Here is a 20,999-nt window from a genome sequence, read left to right on the forward strand (position 1 = left end):
AATAACAGAGTTTCATTATATAGTTCAGTATTTAAACACTTGGGGAGGATTGACTAGGCACCAATCTTTAACTGTACGCCTCTGTTCACCCAGCAGTGAATGGGTACCTGGTTGTTGAACGTTTTGGCGGGTCGTATTCAAGGGGGAAAATTAAGATTAAGGTCTTGCCTGAGACGCTATGCGTGCTGGTGGCTGTACAAGAATGTAAAGTATGAGGAGGGGTAATTAGGAGAGAGGTGCTAGACTCACCTGCACGGCATTCGCGCCGCCCTCGGCTCGGTAGGCGACCAGTTTAGGAGGAGGTGTGAGTGCCTGGTGTAGAGAGAGAGCCTCCGTCGTCGCCGCCGCCGCCGCCGACAGAGAGCGCAGGGAGAGTGAGGAGGAGGAGCCGGCCAGGTTGACCACACTCTCGGCGCTCACGATGGCGTGCGGCGGGGGCGGTGATCCGGTCCTCGGGGCAGTGTGGAGGGTGATGCGAGGCTGCGACAGCTCCAGTAGAGGATTGGAAGGCTTGTACACCACACGATCCTGTTCCTCGCCGCTCTCGCTGGCCGACACGCTGCCTCGCCGCACCTCGAATGCGTCGCCGGACTCATCCCGCCGGAGACCGGACGGCGGTGGCGACCCGATAAATCGGGCGGACAGATCGCGCTCCAGTGGACTCGCCTGAGGATTCACACGCTACATTACTCACCCCGTCCTCATCAACAATGGGCCAAATGTTCATCCCATGCAGCCACCAAATCCCATGTTGACGAATGTGAAAGACTTTTTACACTCTTCTCACAACTGATGACGTTCGAACATTTCTCAAGTATTCTTTGCTGACGACCTCTGTTTGCATTGCAATTCTGAATTCTTTACCCACGTACTTCAAATTGAAATATTTGCCAACAAAACCTAAATCCCTAACTTAACATACGTCTAAATATGTAAATATGCTATTATATAATTCTATTTTATAATGAGAAAATTCCTATTTTGAATAAACACCACGATTAAAATTGGTGTAGGCGTCTTTGGGGTCGGCCGCTGGATGGAATGAACATTGCCTGAGGACGAGTTGACGGTACTATATCTCCCACACATGTGGCATATCGTAGGAATTTTTTCACATATGTCCCAGAACACAGAATTTGTGGAACAGTGAACAGATCTTGAACAAACCCGCCTGAGACCTTTGGCTGTTCTGACATTGTAGCAAAACAAAGGATGAGAAAATAACAGCATTTAGTACTCTACCCTCCACCCTCTCCCTCACTCTCACCTCCACCCTCTCCCTCACTCTCACCTCCACCCTCTCCCTCACTCTCACCTCCACCCTCTCCCTCACTCTCACCTCCACCCTCTAACACTCCCTCACTCTACCCTCCACCCTCTAACACTCCCTCACTCTACCCTCCACCTTCTAACACTCCCTTACTCTACCCTCCACCTTCTAACACTCCCTCACTCACACTCCCACCCTCCTAACACTCCCTCACTCACACTCCCACCCTCTAACACTCCCTCACTCTACCCTCCACCTTCTAACACTCCCTCACTCACACTCCCACCCTCTTAACACTCCCTCACTCTCACCTCCACCTTCTAACACTCCCTCACTTTCTCGTCCGCCCTCAAACACACTCCCTCACCCTCACTCTCTCGTCCACTCCACTCTCTCCAACCTCTAACACTCTCCTCCTCCTCCTCCTCCTCCTTCCTCTAACACTCTCCTCCTAACACTCCCTCACTCTCTCCTCCACCCTGCTAACGCTCTCTTACTCCGCCTCCCCCTGGGAGCCTGCAGGTACCTGTATGAGCGGGCTGCGCGGCTTCTGGTGGAGGGGCGGGAGGTTCCTGGGCTTGCGTCGCTGCTCCTCGGCGGAGGGTCGTCCTCCACCCATCACATGGTCCTCCTCCAGCGACCTGAGGGCGACACTCACCCCAGTTAGGTGGCTTACACACACACACACATGGAATGCATTAGGCAGTGATGTGGTGGAGGCAGAATCCATACACATTCTCAAATGTGTATGAATAGATGTATGTGTATTATATTGAATAGATGTATGTATATTATATATAAATGTATATTATAGAGCCCAGTAGGCTCAGAAATCTGTACACCAGTTGGTGGACATTTGAGAGCCGGGACCAAAGAGCCAGAGCTCAACCCCCGCAAGCTTAACTAGGTGAGCACAGCTAGGTGAGCACACAAATGTCAGTGAAGGGATATTGGAAGTGACTAAAAAGGGAAGATTCTTAACGAATAAAAGGGTGAACAGACACGTGGAGTAGAGATTTACCCTGACCAGAAGAGTTAGGGCGATGATTTGGGCGGGAAACGTCTGGCTGTAACTTGGGCTCCTCACCTGCGAGTTAATTTTTAACTTCTCCAAAGCTCATTGAACACCTATACTGGACCTGACGTATTTGGCTAAGGTTGACTTAGCATCCTTAGAGGCAGAGAGGAAAGAAAAACAAATGATTTAAGCAGCAATATATTGTCCATATGGGCATGCTGAAAGGGAGGGGGGGGGGGGGAATGGGGGTTTGATGGAGGGGGAGAGTTGGGGGGGGGGATGTTGAAGGTTAGGGGAGGGAGGGGAGAAGGGGGGGTGGTTGTTGTCCCATGTTGTGAGATTATAAAAATATTCTTCAACGTTTTAGATTTAGGGAAGGGGAGTGAGAATAGTGTTGAAGATTTATTATGGTGGGGTGTGGTGATGGTGGTGATTGTGGTAGGGGTGGTGGTGGTTGTGGTAGGGGTGGTGGTGGTAGGGGAAGGGATGGTGGTAGGGGAAGGGATGGTGGTGGTGGTAGGGGTAGGAATGGTGGTGGTGGTGATTGTGGTATGGGTGGTGGTGGTAGGGAGGGATGAAGGTTGACAGAGGAAGAAAGGAGGGAGAGAGAGAGAGAGAGAGACGAGAGATGATGTAGGGGGGGGGGGATGAAGATTACTTAAGGTGGTAGTGTTTTGTCACACAATCGACCAACCAGTTAAAAATGCAACTCATCAGTATAGCCTAAAACATTGACACGTTTTCTATGCATCGACCTCGAATTGATGGGCGGAGGTTGCTTAGATGCACACGCTTCTGGTTAAGCAGAACAGTTGCATTTTGTACGGAGTGACCAATCGTGAGAACGAGCTGAAGAGACCGGGAGGAGGGGAGGGTTGGGGGTGTAGGGAGGTTGGGGGACAGTGAGGGTTGACTGAAGCCGGGGAGGATAGGTTGTAGAGTCAGCGACGCGGGAGGTGGCAGCCACCACAACCACCCCCCCCCCCCCAACCCCACCACTACCACCACCACTAACTGCATCACAAAGGCGGTATTGACAGTATTTCCATCGACGTATTCATGAGTCATTGTTTTTCAGTGATGAACTTTATCAAGTCTAATTATAGGGCTAGACTTGCTGACGTAGCTATAGTCTAGCGTGCACAGCGCTCCCCACAACCACACTCTCAAGCCTCATACACCAGTCCGTTCTCCACCAGAGGACCAAAAATGGAAATGGGAACAACAGTACGTCAATTTCGCCAGCCGCTTCCATTTTCTAGCTTGCGGGGGTTGAGCTCTGGCTCTTTGGTCCCGCCTCTCAACTGTCAATCAACTGGTGTACAGATTCTTGAGCCTACTGGGCTCTGTCATATCTACATTTGAAATTGTGTATGGAGTCAGCCTCCACCACATCACTGCCTAATGCATTCCATCTGTTAACTACTCTGACACTGAAAAAGGCTCATTTGGGTACTCGGTTTCCACCCGGTGTCCCCGGTGTTCGCATACCACCCGTGTTAAACGGTTTATCTTTATCTACCCTGTCAATTCTTGAGAATTTTGTACGTAGTGATCATATCTTCCCTTACTCTTCTGTCTTCCAGTGTCGTGCATTTCCCGCAGCCTTTCCTCGTAACTCATGCCTCTTAGTTTTGGGACTAGCCTAGTGGCATACCTCTGAACTTTTTCAAGCTTCGCCTTGTGCTTGACAAGGTACGGGCTCTATGCTGGGGCCGCATACTCCATGATTGGTCTTACATATGTGGTATACAAGGTTCTGACTGATCCCTTACACAGGTTCCTGAAGGCAGTTCTGATGTTAGCCAGCCTCGCATACGCTGCAGATGTTATTCTTTTGATGTGGGCTTCAGGAGACAGGTTTGGTGTGATATCAACTCCCAGATCTTTCTCTCTGTCCGTTTCATGAAGGACTTCCTCCCACATTCGGTATCCTGTGTCTGGCCTCCTGTTTCCGCTGCTTGGTTTCATTACCATACATTACTCGGGTTAAACCTTAGTAGCCATTTGTTGGACCATTCATTCAGTCTGTCTAGGTCATTTTGTAGCCTCATATTATCTTCCTCCGTCTTAATCCTCCTCATAATTTTTGCATCATCAGCAAACAATGAGAGGAATGATTCTATACCATCTGGAAGATCATTTATATATATAAGAAACAGTATGGGTCCAAAGACTGAACCCTGCGGGACTCCACTGGTGACGTCTCGCCCATCTGAGACCTCACACAGTGATTCGCTGTCATCTGTTACTTAGGTACTCTGTTATCCAATGGAGTACCTTCCCTTTCACTCCTGCCTGTATCTCTAGCTTTCGCACTAGTCTCTGGTATGGAACTGTGTTAAAGGCTTTCTGGCAATCCTAAAATATGTAGTCTGCCCACCCCCTCTCTTTCTTGTCTGATGCTTGTTGCCTGATTGTAGAATTCAATTAATTCTGTGAGGCATGACTTGCCATCCCTGAAACATGTTTGTGTTGTGTCATACGAAAACTAGGTCGAGTCTCGCTGGTTCATCGCTTCCCCTCATTCTTGTGGGTTCCCTGATCTATGCTGGCTTAAAAATGTTTCTTGTTGTCACCTCCAGTAGTTTAGCTCTCCATGTTTCCTCTCCTTCATGCGGATCCTTGTTCTCCCAGTCTATCCTTCCATGATTGAAGTCACCCATGATGAGCAGATGGGATCGAATTCTACAGGCAGCAGAGGCTGCCCTCTCAATTATATTGTTAACTGCCATGTTGTTGTTGTCATACTCTTGCCTGGGTCTTCTGTCGTTTGGTGGAGAGTTTTATATCACTGCTACTACTACTACTCTTGGTCCTCCCATCATCATGGTGCCTGTTATGTAGTCTCTAAACCCTTCCCAGCCTGGGATAACCATCTCCTTGAAACTCCATTCCTTTCTCATGAGTAGGGCCACTCCACCTCCTCCCCTTCTCTCCCTCTCTTTCCTTATTACAGTGTATTCCTGGGGGAACACTGCATTTGTTATGATTCCTGAGAGTTTTGTTTCCGTGAGACCAATTACATCTGGATTTACTTCTTGTGATCTTTCCCTAAGTTCATTTGCTTCTCGTTGGTTATAAGATAAAATACTGTTTATAAATTATGTTATTTTCCAATTCCAATATTTTACAATTATACTTCTATAAGTAGACAAAATAAAAATAGAACTCTGTTATACTTCTATAAATAAAAAAACATATATAAATAATTAAGCAACCGGACTCATTTTCCTTCAAAGAGTTCATTGTTATTGTTACTAATGCATTAATTTTACTTCTTGGGAATTACTAGTTATTAATAATATATAACTCCTAAAACTGTATAACATTTAAAATAATTCAGAAGAATTGTTGTTATCTGCCCATTCTCTTCAGGGTGCTTCCAACCATGTTGTTATCTTCCTCTTTAAATACAAATATAATTACAAAAAAATATAATCTGTGGCTCAAAATTCCCATGGGTCCGAGAGATAATTTTTTTTTTAGAGGATTATCGAAAATTTGAGGCTCACACCCCTCCAAACGTTCGCCACACCTGGGCTAGCTTAACTTCCGACCCTCCCCAGGATGCAACCCACAACAGCTGGCTAACTCCTGGGTACCCTACTTTACTACAAGGTTAACAGCGGCATCGGTGAAAGGCAAAGTCAAATCCCAGCCAGTTCTGTCCCAACCCCGGGATCCTCGAGTGTGAGTCAAGGATGTAGACCACTGTGCCACGCATCTTCTGTTATGGGTTCCTTCCCTACACCAATGGCAAACACTCTAACGACAAGGCCGACGGGTACTTATCAACTGGGTGGCAAGTCATGTGAGAATAATAGGAAATGACATTGCAGACGAAGCTGCAAAATTATTTCCCACACAAAACAACCTGGTATACGGGAGACAGAAGGTGTTAAACACACTGGACACGACCCTATACAAGCCAACATAAGAGTCATAAACACTCAGCCACCGCTTGAGTGAGACAGAAACGAGTAACACTTGGTAGGCCAGCCAGAGGCTCAGGGACCACGCTCGTATATTCCTACAAAAAACATATAATGGTCATGGTGGGACAAGGAAGTGGAGGGGTGAGGTTATGGATCGGGTGAAGGGGGGTTGAGATGGGGGCATGGGGTGAGGGCTTGGGGTGAGGGCTGGGGGTGAGGGCTTGGGGTGAGGGTACTTACAGAGGAGATGGAGAGAGTTGGGAGGGGGGAGTGAGAGGCAAACTGAAGGGATGGATAATGAAAGAGAGAGAGCAGGGATAGGGGAGGGGAATCAGAGGAGGAGGGCTAATGTACTGAAGGGGTAGGGTAGGGGAGGAGGGTAAGTGGAAGGGGGAACAGATTAGTGGTCAACTGGCTAATTAATGATCCCTAGAGGCAGTCATGGAGAGCCAGGAGGGGAGGGGGGGGGAGGGGATCACGATCGATTAAGTGACAGTTTAATTATACAGATATTGCTCGCTACGATTTTTATACTTAATGAACTGGTCGTGGGGGAGAGGTCTGCGTCATGTGGTGGTCGTCGGAATAGTTCTGCGTCATGTGGTGGTCGTGGGTTGTGCATGTGGTGTGTACTCCAGTTGGTTGACAATTAAGAGGCGTGTCCAAAGAGCAGAAGCTCAACCCCCTCCGCGAGTACAACTACACGAATACAACTAGGTTATCTTGCGACGTATTTCGGTGCTCAATATCCCCGCGGCCCGGTCCTCGACCAGGCTTTCTAGGTGAGGAGTGGGGAGATGAGCCACAAGGGCGTCGACAGATTCCTACTTTTTCAGTGTCAAAGTAGGTAACAAACGGAATACATCAGGCAGTGATGTGGTGGAGGCTGACTCCGTACACAGTTGCAAGTGTAGATATGATAGAGCCCAGTAGGCTCAGGAACCTGTACACCAGTTGATTGACAGTTGAGAGGCGGGACCAAAGAGCCAAAGCTCAACCCCGCAAGCACAAATAGGTGAGTACACACACACACACACACACACACACACGCACACACGCACACACGCACACACGCACACACACACACACACACACACACACACACACACACACACACACACACACACACACACACACACACACACACACACACACACACACACAGCGGACTGCGCTCGTGGGTCGTATAGTCCTAAGGGCCCGGGTTCAACTCCTGACGGAGGCGGAAACAATTGGGCAGAGCTTCTTTCACCCCGATGTCTCTGTTCACCTAGCAGTAAATAGGTACCTGGGAGTTGACAGCTGCTGCGGTCTGCTTCCTGGGTATGTGTGTGTGTGTATTCACCTAGTTCCCTTAGTTGTATTCACCTAGTTGTGTTTGCGGGGGTTGAGCTTTGCTCTTTTGGCACGTCTCTCAACTGTCAATCAACTGTTTAATAACTACTACTATTTATTATTCCACACCACACACACATACACCCCAGGAAGCAGCCCGAGACAGCTGACTAACTCCCAGGTACCTATTTACCACGTGACAGCTGACTAACTCCCAGGTACCTATTTACCGCTAGGTAACAGGAAAAACAGTACAAGATATGATGGACCGAGTCAAGTGGAAATGCAAGGATGCCGAAGATAGTTTTATACCAACAATAAAGGAATAAAGTAGGAGGGAATATAATAACCCATGGTTTAACAGACAGTGTCAGAGAGCAAAAGTGAGACGCAGGAGGGAGTGGAGGAAGTAGAGAGGACACAGGACAGAGGATAATAGAATTATTTGCAAGAGAGCTAGGAAGTAATACAATAATATAAGGAGAGTATCGGAAAGGAATTATGAGAACGATATTGCCATCAAAGCGAAAATGCAATCTAAATTACTACATAGTCATATAAGAAGGACAATGTCGGTGAACGACCAAGTGACAAGACTAAGGAAAACAGAAGGGGCATATACGGAAAGTGACAAGGAAATCTGTGAGGTACTGAGTGCCAGTTTCCATGGAGTGTTCACAACCGAGCCTGAGCGACTCCCATTGTTAGAAGAGGAGATAAACCAAGATGAGAGACTAACAGATATAGAGGTGAGAGCAGAGGAGGTAATGAAACAACTGACAACACTGGATGCAACTAAAGCAGTTGGACCAGACAAAGTATCACCGTGGATACTAACAGAGGCAGCGCAGACCCTCAGCGTGCCTCTTGAAAGGATCTATAATGAGTGACTTACGAAGGGAGAGTTGCCCAGTTGATGGAAGAAGGCAAATGTTGTACCAATTTTCAAGAAAGGAGATAGGGAAGAAGCACTTAACTACAGACCAGTATCACTGACAAGCATCCCCCAGTAAAGTGATTGAAAGAATAATCAGGTTAAGACCAGTTACACACTTGAGAAAATTAGGTATATAAACAAACACCAACGTGGGTTCAGAGAAGGGAAATCATGCCTAACAAACCTTCTGGAATTTTGTGATAAAGTAACAAGAATAAGGCAGGACAGGGAAGGATGGGCAGACGGCATATTTCTGGGCTGCCAAAAAGTCTTTGAGACCGTACCGCACAGGAGACTGTTGTTGAAACTTGAGAGGCAGGCGGGAGTAATCGGAAAAGCCGTAGCTTGGTTAAGGAATTACTTAACATGCAGGACCCAGAATAAAAGTCAGGAGAGAGAACTCAAATTGCTGAACAGCAACGAGTGGAGTACCTCAAGGATCGGTGTTGGGACCAGTTCTATTTCTAATATACGTGAATTACATGCCTACAGGAGTCGAGTCCTATATGTCGATGTTCGACGACGACGTGAAATTAATGAGAAGAGTTGTGACAGATGAGGATTGTAGGATCCTCCAAGACGACTTGAACAAGCTGCAGAGATGGTAAGAGAAATGGCTACTGGAGTTCAACACGAGCAAGTGTAAAGTTATGTAAATGGGACTATGTGACAGGAGACCAAAGGGTCAGAACACAATGAAGGGAAACTACCTTCCTGTGACGATTTGAGAAAGAGACCTGGGATTGGTCCTAACACCAAATCTATCTCCTGAGGCACATATAAATCGGATAACGACAGCAGCGAACTCTACACTAGTAAATGTTAGAACGTCATTCAGAAACATAAGTAAGGAGGCATTCAGAGCGCTTTACACTGCCTACGTGAGACCAATTTTAGAGTATGCAACCCCATCATGGAGCCTCCCACCTAAAGAAACATAAGGAAACTGGAAAAGGTTCAGAAATTTTGTGTCGATTCTCGTCCCAGAGTTGCGAGGGATGGGATATGAAGAGCGACAGAAGGAACTGAACCTGACGACGCTAGAAAAAAGTAGGGAGTGGGGTGATATGACTGCAACATATCAAATACTTAGGGGTGGCCAGAGTGGAAATAGACGAAATGTTCACACGAAATACTAACAGAATAAGGTGACATGGGTGGAAGCTGGAAACTGAGATGAGTCATAGATATGTTAGAAGATTTTCTTTTAACGTGAGAGTTGCGGGGAAATGGAATGAAGTTAAGGAACAGGTTGTGGAAGCAAACTATTCATAGTTTACTAGATATGATAGGGAAGAAGGATAGGAATATATGCTTTAAACAACCGGCGCCTAGCAGGGCGGGGTCCAAGAGCCAGTGCTCGATCCTGCAGGCACAAATAGGTGAGTACACACATTATATCACACACACACACACACACACACACACACACACACACACACACACACACACACACACACACACACACACACACACACACACACACACACACACACACACACACACACACTGCACATAATCTCTCCCCGACTTCCTCTTGGTAATTTTGTACCAAGCTCTCCTGCTGTTGACCATTTGACCTTTTTCTTTCTCTCCCATCACCTCTCCTCTGCCTCCTCTACCAACACTTCATCTCTGTTTCCTCTCTCCTTCCCCCTAGTGTCTCTTCCCCCTAGTGTCTCCTCCCCCTAGTGTCTCTTCCCCCTAGTGTCTTCTCCCCCTAGTCTCTCCTTTCCCCTAGTGTCTCTTCCTCCTAGTGTCTCCTCCCCCTAGTAGTCTCTCCTCCCACCACTCCTGTGTCCTCCACTCCCGCTGCCTCGTCTGTCTCGCCACTGGACGCAATGAACCTTGGGTGCTGGGTGCTGGCTTCAAGCTTCCTCATAACACAAGATTATAGGAAGCTGCAGAAGACCTAATGCTGCCTAATAGGAGCTTACGAGGAGGCTCTTATTTATATGATGGAACAGTTATTGTCAGTGTTGAGAGCAGCTCTTGTCAGTGTTGAGAGCAGCTCTTGTCAGTGTTGGGGGGCAGGTCTTGTCAGTGTTGGGGGGCAGGTCTTGTCAGTGTTGGGGGGGGGGGGGCAGGTCTTGTTAGTGTTGGGGGGCAGGTCTTGTCAGTGTTGGGGCAGGTCTTGTCAGTGTTGGGGGGCAGGTCTTGTCAGTGTTGGGGGGCAGGTCTTGTCAGTGTTGGGGGCAGGTCTTGTCAGTGTTGGGGGGTAGGTCTTGTCAGTGTTGGGGGGCAGGTCTTGTCAGTGTTGGGGGCAGGTCTTGTCAGTGTTGGGGGGCAGGTCTTGTCAGTGTTGGGGGGCAGGTCTTGTCAGTGTTGGGGGGCAGGTCTTGTCAGTGTTGGGGGGGGGGGGGCAGGTCTTGTTAGTGTTGGGGGCAGGTCTTGTCAGTGTTGGGGGGGGCAGGTCTTGTTAGTGTTGGGGGGCAGGTCTTGTCAGTGTTGGGGGGCAGGTCTTGTCAGTGTTGGGGGGGGCAGGTCTTGTTAGTGTTGGGGGCAGGTCTTGTCAGTGTTGGGGGGGGCAGGTCTTGTTAGTGTTGGGGGGCAGGTCTTGTCAGTGTTGGGGGGGGGCAGGTCTTGTTAGTGTTGGGGGGCAGGTCTTGTCAGTGTTGGGGGGCAGGTCTTGTTAGTGTTGGGGGGCAGGTCTTGTCAGTGTTGGGGGGGGGGGCAGGTCTTGTTAGTGTTGGGGGGCAGGTCTTGTCAGTGTTGGGGGGCAGGTCTTGTCAGTGTTGGGACAGGTCTTGTCAGTGTTGGGGGGCAGGTCTTGTCAGTGTTGGGGGGCAGGTCTTGTCAGTGTTGGGGGGCAGGTCTTGTCAGTGTTGGGGGGCAGGTCTTGTCAGTGTTGGGGGGCAGGTCTTGTCAGTGTTGGGGGGCAGGTCTTGTCAGTGTTGGGGGGCAGGTCTTGTCAGTGTTGGGGGGCAGGTCTTGTCAGTGTTGGGGGGCAGGTCTTGTCAGTGTTGGGGGGCAGGTCTTGTCAGTGTTGGGGGGCAGGTCTTGTCAGTGTTGGGGGGCAGGTCTTGTCAGTGTTGGGGGGCAGGTCTTGTCAGTGTTGGGGGGCAGGTCTTGTCAGTGTTGGGGCAGGTCTTATTTACTTATTTATTCACTTATTTACGAATTATTAAATAAGTGATTTTTTACGAATTTCTTCTTATTTACGAATAATACATTTCTTGTTTACGTTTTGTTTTCTAATTATTCTCTTATTTTACGATTATTTCTTATTATTTTCTTATTTACAAATGTTATAGATATGCATCACTGAGGAAAGTGTTCCTCTTTATATGGACCTTGAACCGTGTGTGTGATGGCCAGGTGTTATAACTCCTTATGCTGAGGACACGAAGTCTAATGCTGAGGACACGAAGTTTAATGCTGAGGACACGAAGTCTAATGCTGAGGACACGAAGTCTAGTGCTGAGGACACGAAGTTTAATGCTGAGGACACGAAGTCTAATGCTGAGGACACGAAGTTTAATGCTGAGGACACGAAGTCTAATGCTGAGGACACGAAGTCTAATGCTGAGAACACGAAGTTTAATGCTGAGGACACGAAGTCTAATGCTGAGGACACGAAGTCTAGTGCTGAGGACACGAAGTCTAATGCTGAGGACACGAAGTCTAATGCTGAGGACACTAAGTCTAATGCTGAGGACACGAAGCCTAATGCTGAGGACACGAAGTCTAATGCTGAGGACACGAAGTCTAATGCTGAGGACACGAAGTCTAATGCTGAGGACACTAAGTCTAATGCTGAGGACACGAAGTCTAATGCTGAGGACACTAAGTCTAATGCTGAGGGCACGAAGTCTAATGCTGAGGACACGAAGCCTAATGCTGAGGACACGAAGTCTAATGCTGAGGACACGAAGTCTAATGCTGAGGACACGAAGTCTAATGCTGAGGACACGAAGTCTAATGCTGAGGACACGAAGCCTAATGCTGAGGACACGAAGTCTAATGCTGAGGGCACGAAGTCTAATGCTGAGGACACGAAGTCTAATGCTGAGGACACGAAGCCTAATGTTGAGGACACGAAGTCTAGTGCTGAGGACACGAAGTCTAATGCTGAGGACACTAAGTCTAATGCTGAGGGCACGAAGTCTAATGCTGAGGACACGAAGCCTAATGCTGAGGACACGAAACTATCTATCTTATCTTTGGCTTATCTAGGTCCCCGTTAAGCCAACTTCAGACCTGTCCCAAGATGCCACCCACAACAGCTGCCTAACTCCCGTGGTTCTTACTTTATTCCTAGGTGAACATCAGGTGTAAGGAAACGTGTTCAACCGTTTCTGTCCTGCAAGGGGATTGAACCTGCGTAAAGTATTTTACGTAATATTATTACCATTACGAACCTGCGTAACTCGGCTGTGTACGTTGAAACACGACCCTAATGTTGATTTTTTCGTTTTTTTGTTTGCAGGGATTTTCCTGCGCGGGCCCTAAGCCTCTGGCTGGGCCATTAAATGTTGCTTGTTTCTGTTTTACTTGGGTGGAGTATGAGTATTTATGACTCGTATGGTCGCTTCACTAAGATTTTGTCCCATGTGTTTAACAACTTCTTCTACTCTGTTGAATCTAAGTTGAAATCTTAATGGGTTTGTAACTGTGCACTGTGTTAGATAGTGTTCCAGTGGTCTGTCGGGCATTTCTCCACAGTGCTGACATTTCCTCTCATCTTCCGGAACCTGTAAGCCTATTTCCCATGCACATGGGAATCTAAGCCTGATGCGATGTAAGTGTACTTCTGTTGTTCTACTGCTCCCCTTTTATCAAACTAAGTGGTTCGTAGTTGGTTGAATTCTTGTAACAACCCGCAGATCTTAATGTTGCAACTGCTGTGTTGTGGTCACTGTTCATCTTTTGCATTGCTGTTTCTAATTACTTTCTTAATCTGTGAAAGACTCTGTGGTATGTAAATGTCTACATTTCCTCTCTTAGTTGCAAGTTTTGCAGCTTCGTCTGCAGTGTCATTTCCTATTATTCCCACATGACTTGGCACCCAGTTGATAAGTACCCCGTCGGCTTTGTCATTTGAGTGTTTGCATTAATGATATAACATTTGTGATCAGATGGATGTTATCACGTATGTGTTCATGTTGAAAGGTTTCAATGGCAGTTCTTGAATCTGTATGCATGATAACATGTTGTCGGTGTTCAGCAAGAGCATGTTACAAGGCCTTTTGAATGGCTAGCATCTCTGTTTGTAAAGTTGAACACCCGTTTGAGAGTCTCCAACTATTTACAGACGTTTCCTGCTTTAACTGCAGCTCCAGTTTCTTATCCCTGCTGGTCTACTGAACCATCTGTGAAGTAAGTGAAGCTGTCAGATGCCAAGTTTGCTTCTTTATGCATCTGTGCAATATTACGTAGCATATGCGGATTAGTCTGGTTCTTTTTTCCCTACAAGAGCCAAAATCTAAAAGTCTGCTGATAGCGATTCCCAAGGGGCTTGCATAACAAAGTCTGCATGTATTTCGTCGACACCCTTCTCAGTGATTGTGTTTGTAATATTGAATGTATTGATGGTGTTTATCACACAATGGGTCCACCTGTTGCTATTGGAGGCTCTTCTGTCCAGAGTTGGTGCTCCAGTGATTATATCTTTAAGTGAACTGATTCTAGGTCTAGTCAATACCTTAGTCAACATGCATGCAGCATTCCCTTTTACTCTTATTTCAATTGACGTTAGCTTGGTTTGTAGTCTTAGGTTCAGTATTTTAGTCCATCTGGGAGCTCCTGTTATGACTCACATTACATCGTTTTGAATAACCTCAACGTGTGCCCACTGGCCAGGAGAAAGAGTGAGTAAGGCAGGCGCTGCATAATCAACTAGGGAACGAACGGCGTGTATGTAAAACATTCTTAACACTTTGTGTCCCGCTCCTAGACGGGGCCCTGTGATTGCTCTCATTATATTCAGTCGTGATTTTCCTTTCTCCTTCAGATATTGAATTTGCTTGTTGAATGCCATTTTAGAATCTATCCACACTCAGAGATATTGATATTGTGTAACCCACTGAGGGTCAATGTCTTGAATGCGTAGGTGCCTGTCTGGAGTGTTGCCACCTAGTCTCATTGCCTTAGACTTTTGTGCAGATATTTTTAGGCCTAAAATGCTGCATTCAGATGTACTTTATCTAATGCCCCTTTTGCTTTATTTAGAAGTGAAGAACCTGTAATGACTAATGCTATATCATCAGCATAGATTAGCAATTTAACCCTTTCTGTAAATGTCATGGTAACGAGGTTTTCCATAAGGATGTTGAAAAGACTAGGACTGAAGATTCCTTCTTGTGGAGTCCCATTCTCATGCAAGTGGTAGTCCAACACTTTTCAACTTTACTCTGGCATACCTGTGACGTAGGTAATCTTGAATCCATGCTAGCATATTTCCTTTTACACCTTTTTTTAACTAAGGTGTATAAAATTGCTTGAAAGTTCGAATGCTTTTTCTAGATCAAGGAAGATCACTATAGCTGGACCCGAGTTAACTGTTCCTAGTAATGTTGCTATGCAGTTGGCAGTACCTACTCCTCTAGTGAAGCCAAATATGTGTTTATGCAGGTCTCCAGTCTTCCACAGTAGCCAATTTAAGACCATCCGTTCTGCAGTTTTACTAATGCATGATGTTAATGAAATGGGTCTGTAATTGCCAGGTTCTTTCGGCTTAGGAATCGGAATGAAGTCTGCTTTCTTCCAAGAGGTCGGTAGTTTGCCTTGCTGCCAAGATGCATTGATGACGTCCAATATTCCTCGTTCTCCAGCAGGACCTGCGTGTGCGATCATTGAGTATGTAATGTTATCAGCACCTGGTACAGTGTCCTTACCACCTTTTTTGGCTCTGATTAGTTCTTGTTTGGTGAAGGGACAATCACATTCGTCATTTGTAACTATGCTCTCATGATTGGCTGTCAACCTCTCTTGTTTTAATTGTTCTTGCTGCCTTCTGACCATTGCAGGAAGCTGATATGAAACTGTTCTCTCTGCAAATTGGAGAGCAAGTCTCTCAGCCTCCTGAAATGGTTGAATACATGCCTGTGGTCAGGCTGGTCAACCTGATATGGTTTTAGTCTGACCCCATATCTTGCCAAGACTACTATGTTCATTTAGAGTTGGACACCACTCAAACCATCTCTCCTCCTTTACCTCTCTAGAAACTCGTCTTGCTTCAGATATCACCGCTCTTAGCAGAGTTCTTCCTTCTGGTGTGGGGTTTCTCTTTAGATGTTTTCTGAAGATGTTGACTCTGTGATTTTGTTCTTTAACTTCATTACTGTAGAACCAATAGTTCTTTATTTTTGTGTTTCCTGTGATAATGATTGGAATAGCATTGTTTGCAGCAGCTGTAATGGCTTCCTGGAGATTGGTCTCGTGTATGTTCAAATCTTCAGGTGGCGTGTACGTTGCATACCATTTTTCAAGTTCCTCTTGGTATATATATTCCAATTGGCCTTTCTTAAATTCCACCTAGGTTGTGCAGGTGGTGTAGGAGGTCGTTCTGTGTTTAGTGTTGTGACAGTAGCATAGTGGTCACTGGTGATCACCAGGTCTACCTCCCACTTCGCCTGATGCTTGAGTGCTGTTGAGATCATTGTAAGACCAACGGAACCCACCTTTGAATGTGAGTGGGTTTCCCAGTGTTGAGAAGTATAATTTCAGGTACTTCTCACAGAGCTGCAGCTAAATGGCGCCCATCTGCATCGGCTGGGCCAGTCGCACCTAACTCTTGATGATGAGCATTAAAGTCCCCAGCAATAATTATATTTTCGTGCGCCGCCAGGGCAAGCACTGTCTCTGCTTCTAGTTTCTGTCCAGGGGACTTGTAGACGTTGTTTATGAGGAGCTCAATATTAGCCATATTTACTGTTACTGCTAATACCTCTACTCAATCCTCACATTAAACTGGGTCTATTTTCTTGCTGGGTATGGTGTTCCTGACTAGGGTCATTAACCCTTTTTGTCTTACCTGTTCATACGGTATAACATAGTGCTGATATCCAACTAATCTGAAGGATTTCGTGGCTGAGAAAAGAGTTTCTTCCAAAACGATTATATCTGCTTTCATGCTGATTGCAGCCTCCTGAAGGGTGTGGTTTTTATTTGCAAGACCTTGTATGTTCCACTGCAGTATTCGTAATGGCCAGACGACGGTTACGGTTGGTGTTGCCTGTTCTAGTAGAACTCCTCTTCGGGATCGACCTCTATATTCTCCACCTCGCAAGTCGTGACGCATCACTGCACTGATCATCCTCATGGTCATCCTCTGTATTGTTGGAATCTGTGCATAACTGTGGTCCATCGCTTTGTTGTTGGTATTCCTGCATGTCGGTCTGCATTGATTGCTCGTGGCTGTTTCTTGTGTTGTCGGAATCTGTGCATCTCTCCCATCCAGTATTTCGTTGTTGATGTTGCTGCATATCGGGCTGCATTGATTGTTCATGCCTGCCTCTTGTGTTGTTGGAACCTGTGCATCTCTGCCGTTCAATACTTCTTTGTTGGTGTTGTTGCATATCAGACTGCATTGGCTGTTGGTGTCTGTCTCTTGTGTTGTAAGATTCTGTTGATCTTGGGTGGTCACTGCTTCTTGCAGTTGCTTTTGTAAATGTTGGTGTTCTGGTGTCTTGACTACCCGACTGTTGTTGGTAGTCTGTATGTCCATGTTGCGTTGTTTTTCTTCTTGTGCTTCGTCTTGTCTCAGACTGTCTATTTCTTGTGTAACTGTGGTCTGCTGCACGATCTTGTCCATTATTACACAAGTGATTTCCTGAGTCTCTTGTTGTGAGGCGTTCTGCGTCATCTGTAGACAATTGATAATGTTCTCTGCCATGATCTTCACGATGTTTTTCAGCTGGACCTCGGAGGTAAAACTGTATATTTGTTGTGTTGATTCCGAAAGTGATTGCATTTTGCTCTCTTGCTTTTGCTGTATTTCTGCAGCATTTTTGTGTATTTTCTTATTTGGAATTGATAGATTCGCGAAAGTTTCCTCTGTGAGAGCGGGTGTGTGCTGTGGCTGTGTACAAGTGTTCCAGAGGTTGGTGTTGGTGTATGTGGTGCTGGTCTGTGGGTTTATCCTGGCCTGAGTTGTCTGCACCATTGGGGTCGGCTCCATTGCCTCCTCCCCCCCCCTTCACACCCATGAGTGGGGTCGGATCCCATGGGGACCCCCATGAACTCGCTGGAGTTAAAATTCATATTGTTTCATCGTAAGTTCATAATATTTCGAAATAAGATATTGACATGCAGAGTGCATATTCCGAAGGCCGAGTAAACCAGGAGGAGCCGTGAGCGGGTTCGAATCCTCTTTATGGGTTCTACTCATCTTCTCACTGATACATCACGTTAATGGGATTCCATTGTTGCTGGTTCGTTCTAAGGCTCCTGACACACATTGTGTACACCTTTGAGGTCGCCCCGGGCGCCGCCGGGTTCCTCCTCAGACTTGGGATATTGCGCTAGTTATATACCCATTCACACTTCAATTACTGGATACAAATCTCAAGATTTGCATTAACACGGCACAGCATAGCAACTAATTATCTATGATTGGCAAAATTGGCAAGACTTTAACCAATCTTGACAATAATAGAGAAACGTTACCTTCACTAACCTTGTACAAAAACTTCAGCTCTGGGAAAAATATGCCAGTAGTTATTTTATTAAATTTATTTATTATTCAATGAACTGTAATTATTTTAATTATTGATTAATTATTTTAGTAAGCGGAGTGTATAAGTTATTATTTAAAATCACTGATAAACTTCCACTTCAGCCATTTGGGGGGGTTATAATTATTAAATTTGGTTAGACCGTATATATCAACGGTTAACATTATTTGTTTCACTAAACTGTATTTGAATGGTTAGTGGATGTGGTTAGTGTAAGTGAATTATAGCCTTTACTGACTAGAACGCTTCCACAGTAATCGTGGAACCTGTACTGAACTCGTGAGTGGAACCTGTACTGCACCCATGAGTGGAACCCGTACTGAACCCGTGAGTGGAACCGGTATTGAAACCGTGAGTGGAACCTGTACTGAACCCGTGAGTGGAACCTGTATTGAACTCGAGTGAAACCTGTATTGAACTCGAGTTGAACCTGTACTGAACATGAGTGGAACCTGTATTGAACTCGAGTGGAACCTGTACTGAACCCGAGTGGAACCAGACTACTATGGCAGCCTCAACATTAATGACAATTCTTCACTAACAGAGTAGCCCCGACTCCAGCCTGTCAACAACATAGCTATGTACAAATACAATAATTATAATGATTTTATGGCAAATCTATGACTCGATTTACTAGTATTAAACTAACCCAATTCGTGCTGGAAGTTTATGCCATTTAACCAGCTAATCTAACATGTCTTATACATTGGCCGATAAGAACTAGGTAGACGGATAATTAAGCACTTCCCCATTGTTGCTGTAGTCGAATCCGTCCGTCAATTTAGGTCTTTAGTATTTCAAATACCGACGATGCGATCCAAGAGACACAGACCAAATGTACGTGTGCTGGCTGGGTAGGCCTGATGTGCGATAATAATGGCTACTCCTCCTACTCCTCCCTGAGGACGCGACTCTAAAATATGGTTCTCTTTTTTTTTTATAAATAATTGGAAGGAAGAGTTTTATTCTAATTTGACTAATAGCTGGTAATTTAGTGAAGAGTAATTTGTTAGTTCTAGTTCTAAGACTGTTGAATTAAGTATTTAGTGATTAATTACATGGGTATTAAATTGATTTCTGCTACGTGGCAATAAATCTCATTTTCTAGAGGAAAATGCCACGAATATAGTTTTCTCTATGAGTAACTAATGTATTTTTATATTTAATAAATACAAAAATCAACAGCAATATTATTTCCTGCATATTGTATAGGAAGTTAGTAATTGTTGTCGGAAATGTCCGACACCAGCTTATGTTCAAGCTTAGTGTATATAGTTCCTACGAGCAGACCACCAACATGCCCGCGGCGACCTCTCCCGACACCAACACATCATCTTGAAACACATGACTACAATCTATGCTTTTCCATGCCAGACTTTTACTGTCAGCCCCAAAGTTCTCAATATATAGGCAAGACGATGCATCTCTTAAAAGTGCCCGACAATGCACACACACAACAACGCACCATCAAGAATAGCATCTATTCCACACACACAACCAGACCATCACTAAACAACCAGGAACCACAGAGTAATCGACAGATACAGTCATAATAAGAGAGTGGACTGAGCAGAATCACTTAACATCAAACACTAGTATTAATGAAAAAGCAGAAACCAGATTACCTTGTCTTCGCGACAGGATCTTACAGGTGCCCCGAGACAGGGTGATACATACCCAAGGATCCTACAAGTGTCCCACAGGCAGGGTGACACATACCCACGTCGCAATTATGATGTTTCATACACCACACTCACTCCTTAAAACATCCAATTTACCCGCCAGAAAAATAAAATCTCACAGGAAGTTCCACCCTCTGAGGAACTGGGCATTACGGGTGCCCAGGTCTCAGCCTCCTAGGACCTGAGGACGCAAGGGGCAGTCCTAGGAGGGGGAGGAGGGGGTCAACGTTGGTTTGGGTAAAGATAATTTTGGTTTACCGTCCCGGCTGAGAGGAGGCGAAGACGGAGGGAGTGGACGGAGGTGTTGTCTGGTCCGGCGCTGGCCTGATACTGGCTATACATGCTTATTGATTGTCTGCTTGTTGCTCGAACAGGTGGGTCTTGAGCCGCCCACACCAGCTGTATAGCCTCCTAGCACCCACCACCACACCTGTCGTAACACCCACCATCACACTTGTCCTAGCACCCACCACCACACCTGTCCTAGCACCCACCACCACACCTGTCCTAGCACCCACCACCACACCTGTCCTAGCACCCACCACCACACCTGTCCTGGCACCCACCACCACACCTGCCCTAGCACCCACCACCACACCTGTCCTAGCACCCACCACCACACCTGTCCTAGCACCCACCACCACACCTGTCGTAACACCCACCATCACACTTGTCCTAGCACCCACCACCACACCTGTCCTAGCACCCACCACCACACCTGTCCTAGCACCCACCACCACACCTGTCGTAACACCCACCATCACACCTGTCCTAGCACCCACCACCACACCTGTCCTAGCACCCACCACCACACCTGTCGTAACACCCACCATCACACCTGTCCTAGCACCCACCACCACACCTGTCCTAGCACCCACCACCACACCTGTCGTAACACCCACCATCACACCTGTCCTAGCACCCACCACCACACCTGTCCTAGCACCCACCACCACACCTGTCGTAACACCCACCATCACACCTGTCCTAGCACCCACCACCACACCTGTCCTAGCACCCACCACCACACCTGTCCTGGCACCCTCCACCATAACACCTGTCCTAGCACCCACCACCACACCTGTCCTAGCACCTACCACCACACCTGCCCTAGCACCCACCACCACACCTGTCCTAGCCCC

The 20,999-nt window shown here is 46.6% G+C and overlaps 1 protein-coding gene across 1 annotated transcript in view; it reads right to left on the bottom strand.

Moving 5' to 3' along the window:
• The window catches only part of LOC123746095 (uncharacterized), a 33,981-nt gene extending 13,798 nt beyond the window's left edge, over nucleotides 1–20,183 (bottom strand). Inside the window, exons 1-3 of the mRNA XM_045727401.2 lie at nucleotides 20,116–20,183; nucleotides 1,797–1,911; nucleotides 250–666 (exon numbers count right to left, since the gene is read on the bottom strand). Coding sequence (XP_045583357.1) covers nucleotides 250–666; nucleotides 1,797–1,889 — 510 coding nt within the window. The 5' untranslated portion in view covers nucleotides 1,890–1,911; nucleotides 20,116–20,183. The remainder of the gene's footprint in view (nucleotides 1–249; nucleotides 667–1,796; nucleotides 1,912–20,115) is intronic.
• Nucleotides 20,184–20,999: the final 816 nt, after the last annotated feature.

This window comes from Procambarus clarkii, chromosome 1, assembly GCF_040958095.1.
Source record: "Procambarus clarkii isolate CNS0578487 chromosome 1, FALCON_Pclarkii_2.0, whole genome shotgun sequence".
NCBI classification, from domain to species: Eukaryota; Metazoa; Arthropoda; class Malacostraca; order Decapoda; family Cambaridae; genus Procambarus; species Procambarus clarkii.